Below are 22,985 nucleotides of genomic sequence, written 5' to 3'. Positions count from 1 at the left end.
CTGAGTGGTGGGTTATATGACTTGCCCAAGGTCATGAAGCAGGTAAATTGGCAGAGCCCCATCTCTCACGCCTCCATTTCAATCTACAGTCCAGCCAGTGGGAATCCTAATTACATAGTTTGCTTAAATCTCTCTTCCATGCTTGTGCTGTGTAGTTGCTACTCCCAGTGACTGGAAGGCTTTTCCCTCTACTGTCCATCTGAGGAAATGCTGCCAGCTACCAGATTAGGCATCATCTCTGGAGACACACCTGATCCTCTTCGAGTGGGGATAAATTGCCTCCACTGAGCTTCCACAGCCCCGTGCATCTGTCAGTCAGTCAGGCACTCAGTGCCGGAGATTGTTACTGTTTACTCCTCCCTCACTATGCTGTCTGCACCTGGTGGTCTGTCTCTCCGTTGCTCACTTTGGAATACAGCTGGGTATGGTTGTGCATGTGTGCTCAGCCGAGTCCGACTTTTGCGACCCCGTGGACTAGAACCCGCCAGTCATCTCCATCTATGGAATTTTCCCAGCAAGAATACTAGAGTGGGTTGCCCTTACATCCTCTAGGGGATCTTCCTGACCCAGGGATTGAACCTGGCTTTCCTACCTTGGTAGGTGGATTCTTTACCACTGAGCCACTTGGGAATCCCTGGAAGGAAACTATGCTCACCACTGTACCACCAACATGCTGACTTTGGGGCATGGATCCTCCATAGGAGGTGCTCCGTGAGTATGTGTTCCATGAACAGAGAACAGGCACACAAATCACACCTTTGACTCCAGATCCTATTTTCCCTACCACATTGCATGGGCTAGTTGTGCCCTTCCAAAGTCATTGCCGTGTTTTCCTTCAGCTCATTCTGGCCACATCATGCTGTTATTTGTTCTCTGTCCAACTGGCAGGTTCACTGGCTCACTCCCCAGGCAGGCAGGGACACAGCCACAGCTGTTCAGGGACCTTCCTCTGGGATGGGGTTGATGACCTCCGTGGAACAGGTCTACATTCCCTGGTCAGCCTTCCACTAAATAGTCTCTTGTCTGTTGTGGGCAGGAGACCGGGGACGGGCATGGGCAGGCATGGTCTCCATTTTGTCTGACCTCTTGTTTTTGCCTCTGCCTCCACCTAGGACTGGAGCCAACAGTGATGATCTGTAGCGGGACCCCAGGCCCCCTGCCTCTCCTGAGGTCAGCGTCCGTTGGTGCAGCTGTTGCTGTTAATGCCAGATGCCATCTGGCAGGGGCGCTCCCATCCTGACTGTTTTCATTTCTGTTTTTCTGTATCTTCAGTGCTTTATCTTCCAGGGCCTCTTTGTTCAGTCACTAAGTCACATCCAACTCTGTGACACTGTGGACTGCAGCTCACCAGGCTTCCCTCTCCTTCTAATTAACCCTGTTTAGCATTTCCACAGCATTTTCTAGAAGGTCAATTTCCCTGATTAATTCACATCCTGAATTCCAAAGGAGGACCAGTCCTGTTTATCCTCACTCCATAGTCACTGCACCTCCGTTGACCTCAGGCTTCTCCGCTGAGAAATGAGAGGAAGGATGCCTTCCTAATAGAGGGCTGTGAGGTTGCAAGAAGGGTGGAGCACAGGGCCTGGCACGTTGTTAGTGCCTGATGATGAAGGTGTCTTCTTCTACCTGCAGGGTGAGAACCTGGAGAGGGTTGCGCTCACAGTGGGCTCCAGAGGGGCTTCCCAGCCCTGTGGGGGTCCACCTGCTCAGCCAGAGCTGACCCGGCCCAGCTCTGGCTCAGTCACAAGGCAGGCTCAGGGCTCAGATGTGAGGGAAGGAGAAGGTAGCTAGGACTGGCAGTCTGAGCTAGAGTAAAGCTTCTGCCCTCTTACTTATGTACCGCAGTGTTTTTCAACCTGTGGTGTGTGAGCCACCTGTGGGTTTGAGAATTCAATTTAGTGGGTTGTGAAAGTCGCTCAGTCGTGTCCAACTCTTCGCGACCCCATGGACTATACCGTCCATGGAATTCTCCAGGCCAGAATACTGGAGTGGGTAGCTGTTCCCTTCTATCCCACATTGCAGATGGATTCTTTACCATCTGAGCCACCAGGGAAGTGGGTTGTGATCAGTTTTTAAAGAAACAATCATAGGACTTCCCTGGAGGTCCAGTGGTTAAGACTCCTTACTTCCACTGCAGGGGTGCAGGTTCAGCCCCTGGTCTGGGAACTAAGATCTCATATGCTGTGTGGCACAGCCAAAAAATAATAAAATCAGATTTTTTCAGAGTACATTGCATATTTTAAGTATTGTTTTGTGAAATATTTCTTGGTGTTATATTGACATATCTGTGTGTCCTAGGTTGTGATAAAGAATGTATTTCTTACTTTGGATCATGGTCAAAGGGTTTGAAAGCTACTGATTTATTGAAGAGTTACCAAACACCTGACACTGTTCTGAACACCCTTCATGTATTAATTCATTTACCCTACAACCCTGTAAGGTTGTTACTGTTACAGCCCTTGTCTTACACATAGAGAAAATGAATCACAGAGGTTAGGTATCTTGTCCAGAGTCATCCATATAGTAGGAGGTGGAAGCTTAAAGGTAATGTACTTCTCCTAGCAACTCATTTAATTTAACCTGAGACATTTAATTTAACCTCTTCCTCACCCACCCCTAGGACCAGCTGACCAATCTAGGGCACCAGAGGGCAGTGTTGGGCTCAAACCTTTGTAGCTGGTGGTGAGGCAGGTGAGCGGCAGCAGTTTTCAGCTGTGGCTCTAAGGAGAGGCGCCCACACGGTGGCAGTATGGTCTCGCAGCCTCCCCTAGGGCTGGCCACGGTCGCGGGATCACAGCTACCTCAAATCTTCAGGGGACAAGGCTGTAGTACAGGTGCCTCTCAGAAACCATGTGTTTGGGGATTTCATGGCTGGAGGGAGGCACCTTAAAATAAAACACAGAAATGGTGGGTCACAGTCTAAGCTGATAGTTTCTCTTCAGGAGGTGTTGCTCCTGGAGTATCTTTGCTTTTTGCCTGTTGTGTGTTTTTTAAAGCACTGTTGCAGAACAATTAGAATTGTGACTTGTGTTTAGCAACTCAGGAAGCTGGTTTCATGTGGTTCATGTTCTGTCACGTTTCCAACAATTACACAATGTCCCCTCACCCCTTTCTGAATATGAAGACAAGCCTGGAACAGTGACAGAACTCTTAACTCCTAGACTGGCAGGAGCGTCCTCCTGGGATGGTAGGTCTGGAGTGTCATGGCTGATGTGGTGGTGGGGGCTTGTTTATGTTATTACCTCCCTTGCCCATCCTCGTGTCCTCAGGAGACACATACAGGCTGGGCACCAGGGCTCATTCTAGATTCCACTCGCTGTTGAGGTGAGGCTCCTCACATGTTCCTGTCTGGTCAGGTCTGGTGGCTCAGATTCTGTCTGGCAGGGCAAAACCTGCAGCTGTGAGATGCTGTGGAAGGGTCGCAGATAAGGACCTTTCTTGGCCAAATGCTTTGCCTCCTTCACCCTGTGGCGCATTTCTCTTCCCAGTCTTTGAACAGGAGCAGCCGTAGGGTAGAAAAATAAGCCCTAGGCCCCAGTTTGAACCACATCCTTCTTCACCAGCTCTGCCCATGACCCGCTGCCTGACCTTGAGCAGGTTGGTCAACCCTTCTGGCATCATTCCTTATCTGTATGAAGTTCTAACAATGCTTACTCCACAGAAAGGTTAAGAACTTTCATAATAAGGAAATAATGGCCAGCACATCTGTGGTCCTTAACACATGACTTCCAAATGTTCTAGCACTTTTCATATTTCAACTCATTTTATCCTCACAGTAAGCAGAATACTGTTATTAGTTGCTTTTTACAGCAAAATACTGTTACAGTTGCATTTTGTATTTTATAGGAGAGAAACTGAGGTCCTGAAAGGATAAATAACTTACCCTAGATCATGAATCAAGCAAATGGTAGGGCTGGGGCTCACCCAGGCAGACTGGCCCCAGGAGGTGTATGCGTAGCCCTTTAGTTCTACTATGTCTTTCATATTATCTTTAAATAAAACATAGTGTGTAAATACTCTTTGAAGAGGTAGCTTTTATTGTAAATATTTAGTCTTTTTTTTTTTTTTTTTGGTAGCATTGTGTAGCTTGTGGGAAATTAGTTCCTTCACCAGGGATCAAACCGGGGCCCCTGGCAATAAAAGCACTGAGTCCTAACCACTGGATTGCCAGGGAAGACCCCCAGACCTCATATCTTGATAGGAGTTAAGTTTTATTATTATTGTTAATTTTATTTTTTGCTGTACCACATGGCATGTGGGAACTTAGTTCCCAACCAGGAATTGAACCCCCACCCCCTGCAGTGGAAACTTGGAACCTTAACCACTGGACTGCTAGGGAAGTCCTGTTGTAGAAGTTTTGGCCACCTTTATTCTACCACAGCGTCTCACAGCAGAGGCTTCAGGGTGCCTCTTCTCCTGGTACACTGACTTATTTTAAACTTAAACATGGCTAGGGTTAAGGGGCTCATCTCATACATTTTTGTAGTTGCTCTATTTCTAACCTACAATGATGGATTGTAACACACTGAACATTTTGATACTACATTGCCATTTTTTTCTGTGGGTGGCACTCTTCTGCATCTAATTAATTTATATGATTTGGAATGATTTGAGAGACTGGTCTGAGATGGAATATTTCAAAGAGATTGAAAAAACAGTGACACACTTTTGAAGGATTTTGCAATTGGCACTAAGCTTGGGGCTTTCTCCAGAAGAGCAGGCAAATCAGTCTTATTTATGTAGACTTGCAGGAGGAGTGAGACAGTCTGTTGGTCCTTTCTTCCCTGCTTAAATACATCTGTTGCATGCCATTTTTTATTTTGGGGTTGATGGATCAGTCATATGATGTACTTGAATTAAATACTTGGGCTAAAGCATCTCATATATCTGCCCATCGACTTACTTTGTAGCAGATTTATATTCCGTCTGGGATGCCAGACTGAAGTCAATGCTTTTTTTTAAAGCCCACAGCCTGACAAAAACCTTTCCCCAGTCAGCATTTTTACCATATTTTAAAAATATAAGCATCTGTAGGGAAATGATGCAGGCTCTTGTTGCTTTTCTAGGGAAGAATCCAATGTGGCTTTGGAGGCTGATGTTGTAACTGATCAGAGAACCGAGAATCCTGAGGCTGAAGTCTCATCAGGCCTGATACTCTGGACTCCAGAGCTGTCATCTTCTCTTGAGTCATCCCATCCTACCTGCATCACAAGATGTCTGGTTTGGTGGAGTGGATTCATACTCTTCTTGAGGATACTTTTGTAGAATCAGCATTTCAACACTTCTCTTCATTTCTATGGGCACACTTTCCTAGGTTTGGTAACTGTTTGGTCTCTTGACTTCTTATAACCCAGTGTCCACATGAAGGAATCGCATAGGGACAGTGATAAGGAGATGATTGCTTTCAGTTCAGTTCAGTTGCTCAGTCGTGTCCGACTCTTTGATTGCTTTAATGGTTTAATATTTAGAGGATGGCTCAGAGGAGGTGGATTTTTGAAACACCGCATCACTGACTTGCTATTTTCATGGGTTTCTGCCTCAGGTTCCTCATCTGTAAAATGGAAGGAGTGATATCTAGTACCTCTTAGGGTTGTGGTGACAATATAGCAAGCTATTTCATGCATGTGTTACTTGTCTATTGCTGTGTAAGAAATAACCCCAAATTCAGCATCTCAAAACAAACATTATCTTGAAGTTTCTGTGGATCAGCAAACAGGAAGCAGCTTCTTGATTCTGGCTGGGTGGTTCTGGCTCAGGGTCTCTCACGAGGCTGTGTGTGAGTTGCTGGCCAGAGCTGCAGTCATCCAAAGTTAGGACTGGGATACAGTGCGCTTCCAGGCTCACCCATATGGCTGTGGGCAGAGCTTGGTTCCTTGCCGCATGGGCTGCTCCACATTGGATGTCCTTTCAAATTCAACATGACAGGTGGCCTCTCTCGGAGCAAGGAACTCCTAGAGAGAGACAGAAAGCACAGTTTCTTGGTAGATGAATGCCACAGTCTTTTTTATACCCTAATCTTGAAAATGACATCTTGTCACTTCTGCTGTATTTTATTTGCTAGAAATGAATCACTAAGTCCAACCCACACCCAACAGGAGGCGGTTAAACTCCACCTCTTTGGGGGAGAAGTATCCAATAACTTGTGGGCATACCTTTAAAATCACCACCACCAGTTCTGGGCATATAGTGAATGCTCAGTGAATGATTAGGTGTTATGATGAGCTTAGCAGACATTCATTTCTTGGTGAGTTGATTTCCAGGAAGGCTTTAGGGACACCCTACTTTTATGATGCAAAAGGAATTTGGGGCTCATATTAGCCCTGAGATTACATTCATTTTCTTGTCACTTGGGAGGGAAGATTCTTCCAGAGACTGGTGGTGTCCAGCTGGGTCTATCAGTCCAGAGTCTAGGAGAGGAGCACACATCACTTAAAGTTCCCTTCTCCAGACTGAGCACATTTTCTCCCCCGACACCTGATGCAGTGTCTTCTCAACTGGGGCCAACAGATGACACCAGTGGTACCACCTGGACCAGGGGGCAGAGCCCACGCCCTGCCAAGGGCTCCCAGCCTCTCCTGCCCCCAGCAACTTTACAGTCCAAAAACAGAGATGATTTTTAAAAATAAATGAATTTATTTCACCATGGAGTATAAATCCCAATTTGGGCAAAAGAGGAAAAAGGAAAAAAAAAAAAAAAAACCAACTCTGCAAACCTAAAACCTCCTCAGTTTCCCTTGTATATGGTTTTCTATTTTTATATAGTTACAAGCAGTTGGAACACTTTCATATCCTGATTCTTTTAATTTGTCACACATGTACTTGTATAAATATTATGTAGTCTTTTACCACTTTTTAGAGTTTTTGAGGGCTGTTTAATATTCATGGGCTGAATGTACCATAGTTTACATAACTATTCTCCATTTTTCTCATTTCATTCTGTTCTTAATACAAAAGATAATTTGCTTATTATTTATTTTTATGTATGTTGTTTTCTGCCGTAATTATTTTTGCCCATGCGTTTTGCCTTTTAATATTTATCATTTTCTTTAAAATAGGCATATTAGTCAGGCACGATGGTTATACCTAGAAATGTTAAACCTTTTCTCCTGGGGAATTACTCTGTTGCTTCTAAACTTGGAAAGTCCTTTCTTTTATTATAGTACCTCCTCTTCACCTCTAGTTTCTATATGGCTTTGAAAAATTATTCTGAAACTAATGTTGAAGTATAATATGAAATAGGGGTCTAAATGAGATTGATTTTCTTCCCCAAGTTAGTAACCCATTGGTCCAACATCATTTTTATTTACTTATGTAATTTTGGCCATGCCCAGGGCATGCGGGATCTTAGTTCCCTGAGCAGGGATTGAACCTGTATCCCCTGCATTGGGAACTTAGTCTTAACCACCGACCATCAGGAAAGTTCCAGTCCAACATCATTTATTGCACACTCCTGTACAATCTTCTCCACTGGTTTGTGATTCCCTTTAAAAAACACCTCCATCTTAGAACAGGCTCCACTTCTGGCCTGTTGATTCTCACTGATTTGTCTGTTTTGCATGTGTAGCTATAATATCTTCAAAAAGGATGAGTAGATGAAGTCATGCCTTAGCTAGGAGAGGGACTTGATCTGGCTGGAAACGACAAGACCTGCTAGAGGGCTGTCTAAACTTGACAAGGAAACTGAGACAATGAAGGAGGACACAACGAGTCCCTTCAACACAATAGGAAGGTAGCAGACAGCAAAGATGGCATGCCTAAGGCAACGGGCGCTCAGAGGCCAGGATTTACAAAGAAGGCCCCCGGGGCTGGGGAGGGTGGGTTGCTAGAAGCAAGTGAGATGTAGACAGGACTCCAGCCAATGCAGCAACGATCGTCACAGGAAAAAGTAGTTCTCTGAAGCCAACTAATTAATTTACAGGAAAAATACCAGGGAATGTTGAGTCTCATTGGCTGAGTAAGAGCTGAACCATGTCTTATTAAACACAAATAAGGCTGGTGATATTGTTATGGAATTAAGAACTTGGCGCATGACGGAAAGAGCAGCAGATGTCACATACTTAGGCGTCAGTCAACTATTTGTTACGGCACCTCGAACCAGGGGCTCAGCCAGCCTTCAGTAACTGGGTAGGTGAGATGTGTGTAACAGGATTGGATTATATGGGTACAGTCCTAATTAAATAATTTATTTTCATACTAGTCTTGACCACTGGACCACTAGGGATATCCCAAAATATTTATTTTTAAAAAAAAGTTTAGGAAAAGGAAGGGTGGACTAATGGGACCCAATTTTGATTTACCTGTAAACAGTATGAAATACAGCAAATTCAACACCCTGGGATTAGGGAGAGACCCTTCACTGAGAAGTTTCAGCTCTCTGCAAACTATGCCAAGTCTTGCCATGGGGTAAACACCTCCTCCCTGACAGGCTCAGGCTTTCGGAGTCTCACTGTTGTGACTGCAAATACCTGGAGCACAGACAGCAGTGCTGGGGGTAAGGGATTTTGGACCTGGCCATCATGAAGAAGCTGTTCCAAGTAAAGGGCAGCGGATCCGGAAAGCTTGTGTCCCTGCCATTCTAAGTGGACACATGAAGGACTTAGTGGTAAGAACCAGTGAGAAAGCTATCACCTGTGATCCTGGGCTTTTGAGGAAACCACCATGATTATTTTCTGTACAAATGCTTTCCCATGGCTTACTCATCAATGGGACTCAAATACCTGATGAGAGAGTAAGAAGGGGCAGATTCCTGGTGAGGAGGGACAATAAAAAAGCCAGAACAGCTCAGGGAACCAGAAACTACATTCATCATCATCATCTTACAAGCTCATTTATAAATGATTTCTTGCCCATGCTGAGCTGGGCTCTGTACAGAACAGTGGGGTGAATCACCTCTGAGAAAATCCCCACTGATAGCCAGCATGGCGACCATTTCACAAAACCTGATCTGGCAGGGCAGAGGCGAGGAGGGATGCCAGAGGGCAGGGGAGTGGGATGAGAGAGAGGAGAACAAGGAAGGCAAGTCAGGGAGGGTGGTCCTGGAGAGAGAGCAGCTTGGCAGAGACCCGCCTCCATAATATGGCCTGCAGGGAGCTGTCTTCTCTCTGCCCCCACTGGGATTCTGAAAGCAGAGATGGGGTGGGGAGAGGCAGTATGGTGAAGCAGGGCCGGCCTTAGGGCTTCCCAGACTCCTGGCTGGAACCCCAGAGATCACCTGACCTTTCTCAGCTGGTGTTTTCATCAGCGGGTAATGGGCCCACCTGCCCTACTTGGTAGAGGACCTTAGAGCCTTTGTCTTAAAGTGCCTGCTACAACCCGTATGAAGATGAGGGTGGATTGCACTTGTCAAACGCTCCACGGGTGGGCGGAATCTAGGGGCCTCAGAAGAGGAACACTGGGCACTTGACGGGGACGGAGCTGAGGCCAGCCTGGTGCTCGTGAGGGCTGGCTTTCAGACAAGTCTGGCGTGGAAGGCGGCTCCCTTCCATCTGGCAGAAGATGCTGTCCCTGGACCCCTCTTCCCAGAAATCCCTGAACCAAATAGGAGGGAGATCACCGTGTGGCCACCCTTCAGCCCGTCTGTGTCCTCCGTGTGGCTTTGGTGCGGTCTCCGCGATGATCTGAGGGGAGTCTTTGGCAATCACGTGGGAGCACAAAACTGCAGGGAAGAGGAAGGCTGACTGTGAGCCTAGTGGGAGCAGCCGCCCATCAGAGCTCCTCCTTGTTGCTGCTGAAAGGTGAGACCGGAGGCTCTGGAGCCAGAGAGTGCCCTCCTGGCCCGTGGTTGCCAGGCTGCTGGTCGCTGGACCCCGGGTGCTGGCCCACGGTGGCAGAGTCCCACAGGAGCCCGCTCTCCACGCCGTGCTGACGGAGGCTCTCAGTTCCCATGAGCCCCTGCGTTCTCAGGTAGCCCTGCTGGCAAAAGGGCGGGAGCTTCTGGTGTGTTAGGGCGAACAGGAAACAGGACTCTGCACAGAAGTAAAAGGAGATGGGCTGAGAGCTGTGGGGACAGGTGCAAGGGGAGGGGCTGCTGACGCCCCCGTGGCCTCACTGCTTTCCTCCAGCCCCTAAGCCCGGGGGCCAACTTTTCTGGGTATCTCAAGTCTGACCTGGGTAGCTGTGGACCCCATCCCTCCCTGAAGTTCTAAGGAGCCGCCTTGACATGGGAAAAAAAAAAAGCTCCAAAGGAAAGCAAACCAAAGAGATGGCCCAACTCCCAGAGATGGGGGCCTGCATGCTGCTGTGTGTGGCGCCACTGGTGGGGGCAGGGGGAGCTCACCCACTCAGGAGCAGCCCCTTGGCCTTCTCTTCCAGGAAGCACCTGGGGGGACCGGGATCTACTGAAACCTGGGTGCCTAGAGCCTGTGCTCCATGACAAGCAAAGCTCCCGCAATGAGAAGCCCACGCACAGCAAAGACGACCCAGTGCAACCAAAAATAAATAAAAATTTTTTAGAAATTAAAGCAAAGGATTAAACAGATGTGGGCTCAGGCTTCTGAGGGCTTTAGAGACAGGATGGGAAGATGGCGTGTCAGAGAACCACCCTGACCTGTCTCAGTAAACAGGCACATTATAAAGGGTGCTATAAGGCTCATATGAGATCAGGCTGGGAGTGCTATAGGAACAGTATTTCCCACCTTCTCTTTGACTTCCAGTACAGAGGGCCCTTGGCAGAATGGGCCACAACCACGCTCTCTGAGCAGGGAAGACAGCAGATGTGGCAGAGGATGGAGGCGGGCAGTGAGGCAGCCTCTTGACAAGTACCCCCTCCAATAACATACGTCACCCCTTCTGCAGGGATGGGGCAGAGAAACCCAGCAGATCTGGGGCCAGAACTAGCAGCTGCATATCTGCTAAAGGGATGGAGGGGAAGCCCACTTCTGCCAGCTAGCCCTTTGGGAGAGGAGTCTTGCACGTTCAAGGCAGTGACACTTGGTGGCTTGTACTGTTGAATATATCTAGGAGGTAGGAGCCAGGAGGCTCAAAGGGCCTGTGGTGATGGACTGGTGGGAGCCGTGACTCAGGGCTGGAATACACCCCCTAAAAGGCACCAGCATCTCTGCACTCCTGAAACCTCAAGAAATAGGTAGGCATTTTGCAGCTGAGGTCTCTAGACCTTCAATGCACAATTTCCTACGGAAGCATACAGTCAGAGCTGATGTCTGCAGGATGCTAGTACTTCAAAGCTGCTTTAGCTCTGCTCTCTGAATTACCCCTGCTGGAGCGTCTACATACATTTAAACTGTTAACTTCAAGTACTGTTTTCAGCCATCTCCCTTGGTACATAGATTTTTTATTTCAAGGTGAGCTGAAGGACTCTTGCTCTCTGACCTGTAGGCCAAGGACTAACCATCTCTAACCTGGTCTGATACAAACAGTGCCTGATATGCAACCACTGTTTCAACAGATATTTGCTGAACGGAAAAAAGAAGTGGCTATCCTAGTAATTTGGAGAGTTTAAAAAAAAAAGTTAAAAAATTCTGGCTTGTTTTGGTCAGTTCTGCCTCTGAATCACGAGACTTCTCTTCCCAAGTCCCTCTTTGGGTTCGACTATGAGAGCTGTCTTCCAATTCACCAATTTTCCTTTCATCTGTGTCTAATGTGCTACTAACCTTGACACTGAGTTTCTAATTACAAATTGATACTTTTATTTCCAGAAGTGCTACTTGGACCTTTCTCAAAATTGCATTCAATATCCTTTCATTCTGTTTTTAGTAATCCCTATTTATTCACAGAATCTATACATACTTTACATCTTCTCTCCGACCACTCCAATTCATATAGTCCCTGTAGGTTTGATCCAACAGTGTTGTTTCTGTTGACACTCCCGCATGGTCATTTGAGTTCTTATGTGTTAGTGATTTCTGCTTGGGAGTTCATGTTCCAGAGAACTTTATCTGTGGGAATTCTTTGAGGTCTGGCTTTAAAGTCTATTTCCTCACAGAAGACTTGCACTGATGCCTGTGATTTCTGCACCAAGATGACAGTGTGAACTTTGGCCCCAAACTCATATGAATGAGGTCTAGTGGATGGAAATTCTCAAAGGAGGTTTTTCTCCCTGCACTGTACACAGAGCGAAAAATCCTGCATCTCCTCTGTCTCTCCTGGGAGTGCTTTCTGGCTCCTAGCTTACCCATTGAGACCCTGGCTTTATTTGAGGTTTTCTGTACAGACCTCTTAGGGCTTCCCAGGTGGTAAGAATGGTAAAGAACCCGCTTGTCAATGTAGGAGACACAGGAGACGCAGGTTTGATACCCGGGTTGGGAAGATCCCCTGGAGAAGGAAATGGCAGCTCACTCCAGTACTCCTGCCTGGAAAATCCCATGGACAGAGGAGCCTGGTGGGCTATAGTTCATGGGTCATAGAAGAATCAGGCACAAGTGAGCAACTAAGTAGGCACATACAGACCTCCTACCCTGCTCCAGCCTCGCCTTTCCATCCCTAAGTGCTGGTCAGTTATGCAGGCTCTAGGCCCCTGATGACCAGCAGATATCACCTTCTCCGGTGTATGTTTGTGTTTTCCTTAGTGTCTGGCTTCTGGGGGTTCCCTTATTTTCCTATAAGTTCTTTAAAGAAGACATTTTACTCGGTGTCTGCATGCATGCATGCTAAGTCACTTGAGCCGTGTCCAACTCTTTGTGACCCCATGGATTACAACCCGCCAGGCTCCTCTGTCCATGGAATTTTCCAAGCAAAATATGGGAGTGTGTTGCCATTTCCTCCTCCAGGAGCTCTTCCAGACCCAGGGATCGAACCCATGTCTCTTATGTCTCCTGTGTGGGCAGGTGGGCTCTTTACCACTAGTGCCACCTGGGAAGCGCTAGCGTCTGCAGGTGTGCTGTACTGGGCGGGGTCATAAGAGACAGGCGTCTCAGGTGTGGGTCTCCAGACGTGCGTCCTGAAGTTCCACAGGGCACCGATCTGCCTGGTCGTCTTCACCCTCCAGCTCAGCCCCTCTGTCCTTCTGGGAACCTAACTTACCTGCATAGAAGCTTCGCAGGTCAGTATCCAAACAGTTCTCCAGGAAGCGCCTCAGGGGCAGGATGTGCCCCACCGGGGCCGTCCAGTCCGTCAGGAAATCTTCCACGACGTGGTGGAGGGCTGAGGGCCGCGGCAGCGGCCAGCCTGCCGGGCGGAACCTCACCTCCTGCTCTGTGGGAAGGAGAGGGCACCACTTCAGAGCGGGTGCATGGCTTCCTCACCAGAGCTGCAGCCCGGGTGCCGCCCCCCCATCCTCTTTTGCTCGACCTTCCTGACACCCCTCTGGTCAGCCAGGTCAGCTGTCCTTCCAAATGTCTGAAAGGCTGATGTGAAGGAGAGGGTCTAGGCCAGACTCCTTTGATGTCAGGGGGAGGAACTAAGACCAGTGACTTGAACTTGGTTTTCTTCTAAGACTTCCACAGACTGAGGTCTGTTGCAGCTGCTTTGAAACTGGTCTTCCTGTGAGCAGACTCTGGGTCCTGCCTCTAAGGGGTCTTAGGGCCCCTCTAGTTGAGTTTCCTATCTGGTGCGGTGCCCTTCTGTGTGTCCCCGTCACAGGGCACCAAGCCATGACCAACCATTCCTGTGAGGAAGCTGTGAGGGGCCTGTCCCAGCCCCGGCAGCTTTCAGGATGAGCTGCTGCTTACGAGAGTGAACCCGGGTTCCTGTCACTTCTACCCGCTGACACTACCTCTGCCCTCTGGAACAACCCCTAACTTTAGATCATCCTCTTCCAGGTGATATCCCTTCCAGTTCAGAGGCAGGATTTATGTTCCTCAGGTAGGCCATCTGTTAGTAACTGCTCTGTACAGGGCACCGTGCTGGCATTCTGTGTTATCTCATCCATTCTCCTCTTACATGGAGGGTATCACTGCCACCCCATTTCATACACGAGCAAGCTGACGCTCACAGGGGTTAAGTAATGGTGCAAGGTCACACAGCGAGGGAAGGACGACCCTGGGAACACTGCCCAGCTCTCCTGCTCCCTTCCTGTGCTAATCTGCTCCTGTCCCTTTGCTGTTCCTCCTAGAGTCAGTCTCCAGACCACCTTCTGTCCCCCGTCTCACTCCAAGGTCAGCCTTCTCTGGACACAGCGATGACACTTGTCCCTCTTACTACTGGAGGCGATCACGGCACTCCACGTGTGGCCTGCTGTGGGTCAGAATCTGGGGACGGCATTTATCATTCATAGACCACTTGCTCCACTGAGACTCTGGGCAGGGCCCCCGGTATTCCCCTTTCCATCAGCTGAGGGTACCATGTGAAGGCGCAGTGGTGCTGGGGTCTGAGGAGGGGCCCGGCTCACCGGTGGGGAGGAGCCTGTAGTAGTAGATGACAGGATGGAGGAAGTTGGACAGCCAGGCGTCTTCCATGTGCCCCACAGAGCGGTCAGAAAAGAAGACGTCCTTGTCGGGCCCAGAGTAGTTCCGGCCGTACTCCATGTTGATGACGAAGAGGCCGTGCCTCGCCCTCCTTCCCGTGATCGTCTCCAGCTGCGCCAGCATCTGCATGGGGAACTCCTCCAGATACTCAAAGGTGGTGGCATTCCTGAGGACGGGGGCAGACGACGGGGGTGAGACCCTGGGTGCTTCGGCAGAGGTGACAGGAGTGTGTGCTGTGCACACGCCACCTCTCCTTCCTAGAAGCGGCCACCAAACAGCATACAGACTGATCAGATCCGAGCATCTCACCTGAATACTACTAGAGCCTAGACTTACAGGTGTCGGAAAGCCTGGAGGAACCTGAATGGGTTTGTGGGGAAAGGGTGAGCCGGGCTGAGACCAGTGTCAGAGAAGCCCTACGAGGGAGTGAAGGCCTCGGCGTGCTCCAGAGACAGGAAGGAGGCCCATGGGGCCCCAGTGGAGCCGACAGCGATGGGTAGGAGAGGGGCCTGGGGAGGTCAGCGGGGGCAGGTCAAGGAGGGTCATGTGTGCCACGATGGGAAAGTCTCCTGGCCCAGGAAGGGGGGTTGAGGGCCTCCAGAGGGTATTGAGAGGGGTGAATTCCAAGTGACTCAAGTTTTAAAAGAATCATTCCGGCCACCGTGTTGAGAGCAGACCATGGGGTCCAAGGAGAGAGGCTGTTGTATCAGTGCAGGAGGGGGATGCTCTCGGTGTCCAGACCAAGGTGGCAGTGGTGGGGCTACTGAGAGGCAGGCAGGTTCTAAACACAATTTGAAGGTAGAGTGGGCAGGATCTATGAATGGTGTGAGTGTGGGGAATGGGTGTGAGAGAGGAGTTAAGGGTGGTGAGGGAGGTTCTGCTCCAAGCACCTCTGAGTTCCCTGCATGTCCCTCAACCTCGTGTGCTGCTGCACCCACTGGCTCTGGACCAGGCTGTTCCTTCTGTGGCTTCTCACCTGCCACCTGTCCTTTCAGACCACACACTCCCCTGCCCCCACCCCCAGCTCTACTCCCTTCCCTGCTCCAGATGGTTTCCTTCTAAGGGAGTGACCTCTGTGATCTGCTGCTTATCGCTTCTTTGATAAGGAGCTGGCTGGCCCAGGGAGCTCTTAAATCCCCTCAGGTGGTCATCTGTCATCGCTGCAGGCCACTGCTTATGTGTTCAGTGCCAAATGCTTTCCACCAGTTACCTTTACTCCTTCCTATAGCCCTGCAAGGTCAATGTTATTAGCTCTACTTTGCAGATAAAGGAAAGGCTCAGAGAGGCTAACTAACTTGCCCCAGATCATACTGGTAGAAAGTGGCAAAGCTGTCGTCATACCCATGTCTGTCAATCTGTCTGTCAGTAGAGCCCGTGGTGTTGATTTTCCCCAGAAGAGCCCAGTCCCCTCCCTCTCTGCCACCCCAGCCCCCAGCCTTCTCCATCTTAGGAAGGAACCGCTGGGCTGTTCCACACATGCAACAGGAAAAGAAGAGCAAGTCGGAGTAGGGGGGTAAGCTGGCGGGGATGGGGACAGGAGACGGGGATGACTCACTCCTTCAGCAGGACCACGTCGGCCAGCACACTGAACATCTGGTAGAGCCCAGAGGCCTCGTTGATGCGCCGGATGATGGCACTGGCCAGGTGTGTGATGGGGTGCTCGGTGGAGGGCCAGGCCACGCCGTGGTGGCGCTGCTCCAGCAGCCGGTGGACGGCACGCACTGAAACGGCCAGAGGGAGAATGGCAAGCTGCCCTTAGGATGTAACCTTTCACCTCTGAGAGGATGCACAGTCCCCATCAGCTCTGCACTCAGGACACACTTGTGTGCATGGCTCTAAGATGCCTTTAGGGGAGGGCCGTACAAGTTTTCTGAGAAGCGCTGGAGTGGAAGTGTTTCTGACTTTAGCGGGGTCTGTCAGGTGACTCAGTTCTCCTCTGGTGGGACAGCAACCAGAGAGGACCGAGAAATGAATGGGCGTGGCTAGACTTGGTCCCCAGGCCTGAGACTGCCTGTTTCTGCTTTAGGCCACCTGCATGTAAAAGTCCTGCCACTGTCACCACACATGCGACATGTCCACACCAGACCCAGAGCCTTTCTCTGCAACCTCTCGTCTCCCTATAGCCCCCATGTCTGTCAGAGACTCCCTGATGGAGAACCTCTGATGGCTCCCTCTCCTTCACAGCCAAAACCTAATCTCAGTTCTACTTTGAGATACTTTGTATATTTCTGGAAGGATAGAGAAGAAACAGTTATCTCCAACAACAGGGAACATTTTCTGTGGACCTGGGGCTGCCCTTACACAGCTGTGACACTGGGCCACCCCACACAGCTGCCTGCCTCCTCGAAATGAATCAACACAACACCCAAATCCAATAATGGCAAAGACACAGACAATTCACGTGGCAAGAGACTCGGTCTGCCAACGGTCACAGGAAAGGATGTTCAGCCTCATGAGACAGACAGAAGCCTGGTTCTCTGGAGGAAACAAGGTTAGGCTGAGTTTTGTGAAAGGCTGAGGAATGACACGGCTAAGGGAGTGGGGCAGGGGGCCAGACAAAAGGAGCACAGGTGCAAAGACATAAAACCTAGAGAGAAATGGGCACATTCTGAAAAGGAGGTGGGGGCAGGCTGGGCAGGTGAGCTGGTGCTGGCCTGTATGAAGCTCTGGACACCATACCAAGGAACTGGCTGGGGAGCCCCTGGAAGGTTTTTTGTTCAAATAGTGTTTTGGTGGGTATCAGAGTGGCTGGATGGAAAGCCAGAGAGACCAGTGGCAGGAAGACCAGTCAGGAGAGACAAAGAGGCCCCGAGTCAGGCAAGCGAGGCTGGGATGGAGTGACGGGGAAGGGAAGGGCAGGGCTCCCAGCAGGCCCAACCTTCTGCAGCTACCATCTCTCATCTTCTGTGGCTTTTCTCTGCCTTGCTGTTTGCTACTTGCCCCCCTTGGGACCTGTTTCTCAGCTGAATGATGAGCAAGGTTGGGCAGGATGTACCGTGTACAGCTGCACTGCTCCTCCCCCTAGGCGGGTTCTCAGCCAGGAATAGTGACCACAGGTCTCAGTGACCTGTCCACCCAGAACTGTTTCCCATTTGCCTGAAACTCAGGGGTGAGCTGGGAGCCTTTGAGTCAGACAGGTGTGGATTCAGATACCACCGCTGCTTTCCATTGGCTGGGTGACTTCCGATAAGTGACATACGTTCTCTGTGCCCCCATTTCTTTCTATGAAAAAGGGAACTGAAATAACAAGATCTGTCTTATGGGGCTGTTGGGAGGATTAAGAATGTGAGATAGGTGGGGCTTCCCAGGTGGGTCAGTGGTAAAGAATCTACCTGCCAATGCAGGAGGCGTGGGTTCGATCCCAGGTCTGGGAAGATCCCACATGCTTCGGAACAACTAATCATTGTGCCATAACTATTGATCCTGTGCTCTAGAGCCCAGGAGCCACAACTACTAAAGCCCAGGCTCCCTAGAATCTGTGCTCTACAACAAGACAAGCCACCACAATGAGAAGACACACAGGGCAACTAGAGGAGTAGCCCCTGCTTGCTGCAACTAGAGAAAAGCCCACGCAGCAACGAAGACCCAGCACAGTCAAAAAAAAAAGAAAGGAAAGTGATCTGGAGAAAGATCAGGGGATGGGGGAAGCAAGAGAGAAGGGGCAGGACCTGCCAGGACAGTGGGTACAGGGAGGGTGGTGTGCACAGGAGTGTGAGGAGGGTTTCCTGCTGGGGACACAGCTGGAGAAAGAGACTCTTCCTATTCCGTGTGTGTGTGTTTGTGTGTGTGCAGTCTGCAAGTATTTTGGTAAACAGACAGCGAACACTCTCTCCTTGGTTTTCTTCCCCGACAGCACGCACAGGGTATAAAATATATCATCTGGAAATCAGCAAAACATGATTATCTTTCCATGCCAAACCAGGAGAGTGAAATGCAGAAACTAGCATCAAGGCAAGCAAGGCATCAAATTAGATGCAGAAACATCAGGAAGGAGGACCCTTATGGTGTTTTTATGGTCAAATTAACTGGCCTATGTAACACTCATCATGCAATAAAGCACCCATCCCATGGGCTACCCAGAGTGCAGAAAACCGGCACCGTTGGTACCAAGGGTTTTTAAAAAAGAGCTGAGATAATCTAGGTGCCATTTTTAATGAAATTTGTTGGTATCCAAAGAGTTTGTGTGTACATAATGCTTCCCAGGTGCACTGCCTCTAGGAATTACCTTATTTAGTCCTTACCATGGCCCCACGGGGAAGAGAGTTCACCTCATTTTCCTCTCTGTGTCAGGGGAGGGTCAACAGGCTTAGGGAGCTTAGGGAGCCTCACAGTCTGAGACCACCCAGCCGTTCCCCCAGGTGAGCTGTCCCCAGGTTCAGCATTAATGCCAATGTAGGTACTTCACTCGCACACGGCTGACGCATGGAGCATGCACCCCCAGGTTACACCTTACCTGGGACTTCTCTAGACCAGTGGTCCCCAACCTTTTTGGCACTAGGGACTGGTTTCATGGAAGACAACTTTTCTACAGACTGGAGGTGGGGAGGGGGATGGTTTTGGGATGATTCTTATAAGAAGCACACAACCTAGATCCCTCGCACTCACAGTTCACAGTAGGGTTTGCACTCCTATGAGAGTCTAATGCTGCCACTGATCCAACAGAAGGCGGAGCTCAGGCAGCACTGTGAGCGATGGAGAGCTCCTATAAATATACATGAAGTTTTGCTCACTCACCAGCCGCTCAGCTCCTGCTGTGTGGTCTGGTTCCTAACAGGCCACAGACTGGCACTGGTCCATAGCGCAGGAGTTAGGAACCCCTGCTCTAGACATATCCTCAGACCATGAAAACCCACTGCTGTTTGCCTCAGATGGGAATTTATGACAATCAACTGCTGATAAGCAATCCCTTTAAGACTGCTCTAAGGGAATAAGGCATGTGTTTACAAACACTAGGGATGGTTCTGTCTAGGGACAGTGGCCCTCTCTGCCAGGCTCACCTGTGTATCGGAATCCATGGATGAAACCCCCAGCAGATTTCCGGTAATCCACTGAGTGGCTGGCAGTCCCCAGGATGAAGAGGCCCCGGCTCCCTTTGGATTCATAGCTGGCTCTGACCAGGGGATATTTCTCGCTGAGTTCACTCCCTGAAGAGAGTCGGAGTGACCTGTGAGTGGAGAGGGCTGTGAATTAAAATCACTGCTGTGTATGAAACACTTTTTACAGGCCTGGCACTGGCAGGTATGATCATGTCCATTGAACAGACAGAATAACTGACCTTCAGGGTAAAGATGTGGTGGGGCAGGGGCATAGCCAGGACTCAAGCCTGACTGGAGGCTGGGCTCTGGGTCCCTGTGCGACCTGACAGGAAGGCCCATTCAGGCCCTCCAGTGTCTCCTTGTCCACGCAGGGCCTGAACCAGAGGGGTCTGCTGAGAGAGCTAGTTCCTCCCCTCCATTTGGACTCACTTGCTGAAAATGGAGAAGTCAAATTTCCAGCCCAGGCAGCGGATGACCCGGTCATAGGCCACGCGCATGGCAAAGTTGTCATTGTTGTCCTGGGGGAGGGGGATGGCGTCGGAACTCTGGTTGAAGAACTCCTCCACGAAGAGCTTCAGAGTGATGTGGAACTTGCCCTTGTGGTCTTTCACGATGGCCAAGTCTGTCAGGTCGGACTCGAGCAACCCGTCCAGGGACTTCAGCTGGTAGGTGTCCAGCAGGCCATTGTTGATGGCCCTGGGGCCCCAAGTGCATGTCAGGAGAGAGAGAGACAAGGGTCTGTGCTAGGTGAGGGAGACTCGGGCAGTGGTGCTGAGTCGGGGGGGGCAGGGCGGCTCTAGAGGGGCTGGCAGCACGGCACACACACCTCCCAGCATACCTGAGGTCTCCAACGTAGTGGGTGGCCCAGGAGAGCCGGACCCGGGAGCGGCTCAGCATATGGATAAAGTTGGTGACACTGAAGATGTTCTCTGCTGTCTCAAAGGCCGAGTTCCCCCGGCCTAGGATCAGCACATTCTGACCCTCGAAGTCCTTGGGATCCACGGACACGGACTCATAACCATCCACATATTCAGAACCAGGGAAGTCCACCCGGTTGGGGACCGATAAGCCGGTGGCCACAAGAAGGACGCTGCAGGTGGGGGACATAGGGAGGATGGCTTAGCCTCTCAGCTATGAGACCACTAAGTAAAAAAATCCCTCTTTGGACCTGCCGCCCGGCTCGCCGGCCCCACCCAGCCTGCTAGCTCCTAAAGGAAAGCTGGTCATTCGTTCCTTTACCTACTTCCTGACCTGTCCCAGTGTATCTGACACTTTACCTCAGCCCCCTCACTGAATGATCCATTGGGTATAGTATGTTTTCACCTTTCTGGGATTATACCAAATGTGAGAATCAGTTTTCCTTTCTGACTCTAGAGAGGGTGACACCATGAGAAATTGAATAATTCACTTAATTTTGAACACAGCAGCCAAACCAAGTACCACCTTCATCATGAAAATGAAACTAGACACTCTGCTTTCCCCTTTCTTACTTCCCTAGCAGATGCAAAATCTGCTGAGCAGTGATTCCATATGAGTCCCTGTACTAAGTACTTTCTGACTCATCTCACTGCTCAGAGCAGGTCTGCGTCAGTGTTATTTGGCCTGTGTTACAGGTGAAGACCGCTAGCTCCAAGTGGGCCCATGGACTCCATAGCTCCTCAGATAGCAGAGCTAGAATCTGACCACAGCCCAGCCTAATTTCAGAGTCCTGCTCTTTCTGCTGATGGGGATTACAATCTTGTGGTGGGCAAGCCAGGAGCTGGACCCTGCTGGCCTGCAGAGGAAAGAGTGGATAACAAGATAGTTTCAAAAACAGGAACAGGTGGTCTGGAGAAGGGCCTGGGCAGTCCCTATCCCCGCCTTGTTTTCTGAGCTGTCCACTGGCTTACATCTGACTCCCCTATACTGTAGCACTTCTAAGTCCTAAGATGCAAGGGTCCAAACTGACCCCGCTCCCTAGGCTGTAACAAGCAAGGAATAAGGCTGTGCCTCAGGCAAAAGGCTTGAGAAGATGAACTGTGATGGGGCACTTGCCTGGGGCCAGGTGCTAGGCTGACAACCAGGAAGGGGGAATCAGTCTGGTGGGGCGTTAAGAACACAGGCTTCAGAGTCAAAAAGACAAGTGCAGTCAAGTGGCAGCTGCTACTTATTAGCTGTGTGACAGAACACCAGTTACTTAACTTCTCTGAGCCTCAGTTTGTCATTCATGAAATGGGGATTAGTGAACCTCCTTCATAGGGTCCTTGTGAGGATTAAACAAGCACGGTAGAATATGTAACTCTGAGTTGGAGTTGTCTACACAATATTAAGCTTTCTCCCAAGCCAAAGCAAGCTAAAGCTGAATGCTGGCAGCACTGCCTGTTGTGCCTGGCTCTCATTCAGTTCTGAAGTCCTACTGAGCCCAGCTAACACTTACTGGACAGTTGCCAGCATTTCTCAGAATGAATTTTGGGGAACACAAGTTCCAGGAGATGCGCTACAAAAAGGGTTTTGTAGGTGCATAAGCTCAGATAATGCTGAATATGTTACCCAGTGTTGGAGCCCTTCAGTGAATGTGAAAATATTTAAGACTGAAAAATCCTGGAGGAAAGAAATGGTCAGAATTTTCAAATATCTTTGGGTACACACATTTCTAGGAAACACCTGGGAAATGATGGATGAACTGAACCTCTGTGTACTGGATTTCAGCAGGAACAAAGACGGGGAGGGGGCTTCCTGGTTGGCTCAGTCCGTAAAGAATGCGCCTGCAATGCAGGCGACCCAGGTTTGATCCCTGGGTTGGGAATATCCCCTGGAGAAGGAAATGGCAACCCACTCCAGTATTCTTGCCTGGAGAATCCCATGGACAGAGGAGCCTGGTGGGCTACAGTCCATGGGTTCCCAAGAGTTGGACATGACTTAGCAACTAAATCACCGCCAAAGATGGGCTGAAATGCCCTTTTCTTCCCATTTCTCCCACGCCTATGGGCCAACTAATGGGTTTTCTTCCTCCCAGAAAGGCCCCAGCTTCAGCAGGTGAGCTCTGCAGCCAGGTTCCTTACCTACACTGGTATGCCTGGCCCCGGTGGTCGGTCAGGATGAAGTAATGGCCATTCCAGGCCCTGCGATCCTTGTTCACAGTGACGTGGGCAATGGTTGTGTTATACAGCACGTGAAGCCCCAGCCGCTCTGCAAAGTCGCTCAGGTAGCGCACCATGTCGCTGGCGTCGGGATAGTAAGCGTCCGAGTAGTGTCTGAAGAGCAGCCGGGGGTCGTGGCTGAGCAGAGAGTTCCAGTCGTGACGCAGGTTGAACTCGGCATTGGTCTTTCCAGTGTACCGCTTGTTGATGCTGATGAGCTTGCGGTGCCGCGGGTAGCGCGTGAAGAAGCTGCCCGGCACTGGCGCGCGTTCGAACACCATGTAGTCTCTGCCTGCCCTTTGCAGGAAGTAGGCCATCTGCAGGCCCGCGGGCCCGGCGCCCAGGACGCAGTAGTCCCGATGCACGGGCGCCCAGGCCTGGGCAGGGTGCAGGTAGATAGCCAGGTGCAGGGCGATGGTCAGGAGCAGCCCCGAGGCGCCCCACAGCGGGGCGGCGGCGGAGAGGCCCAT

At 50.2% G+C, this 22,985-nt stretch overlaps 1 protein-coding gene and 1 long non-coding RNA gene across 2 annotated transcripts; one reads left to right on the top strand and one right to left on the bottom strand.

Moving 5' to 3' along the window:
- The first annotated feature begins 604 nt into the window (after positions 1–604).
- Positions 605–5,619, top strand: LOC120858576. The gene is made up of 2 exons (XR_005719894.1): positions 605–711; positions 5,067–5,619. It is a non-coding gene; the product is annotated as an uncharacterized LOC120858576 (long non-coding RNA).
- Positions 5,620–6,934: 1,315 nt separating this feature from the next.
- Positions 6,935–22,985, bottom strand: LOC120858574 (FAD-dependent oxidoreductase domain-containing protein 2-like). The gene is made up of 8 exons (XM_040234717.1): positions 22,438–22,985; positions 20,235–20,486; positions 19,826–20,092; positions 19,358–19,524; positions 15,916–16,081; positions 14,285–14,526; positions 12,979–13,149; positions 6,935–9,965 (listed from the first exon to the last, which is right to left on the bottom strand). The coding sequence occupies exons 1-8, from the start codon at positions 22,983–22,985 to the stop codon at positions 9,706–9,708; spliced, it is 2,073 nt and encodes a 690-aa protein (XP_040090651.1). The 3' UTR covers positions 6,935–9,705.

This window comes from Oryx dammah, unplaced genomic scaffold (genome assembly GCF_014754425.2).
Source record: "Oryx dammah isolate SB20612 unplaced genomic scaffold, SCBI_Odam_1.1 HiC_scaffold_29, whole genome shotgun sequence".
NCBI classification, from domain to species: Eukaryota; Metazoa; Chordata; class Mammalia; order Artiodactyla; family Bovidae; genus Oryx; species Oryx dammah.
This window is presented reverse-complemented; position numbering and strand designations above follow the sequence as displayed.

Excerpts from the sequence above, each read along its gene's own strand:
- LOC120858574 (XM_040234717.1), bottom strand. The coding sequence starts at position 22,985 with ATGGGCCTCTCCGCCGCCGCCCCGCTGTGGGGCGCCTCGGGGCTGCTC. Across the intron at positions 16,082-19,357 it reads CCATGGATTCCGATACACAG|TGCGTGCCGTCCACCGGCTG; the intron begins GTGAGCCTGGCA and ends TGGCCGTTTCAG. Across the intron at positions 13,150-14,284 it reads CTACAGGCTCCTCCCCACCG|AGCAGGAGGTGAGGTTCCGC; the intron begins GTGAGCCGGGCC and ends TCCTTCCCACAG.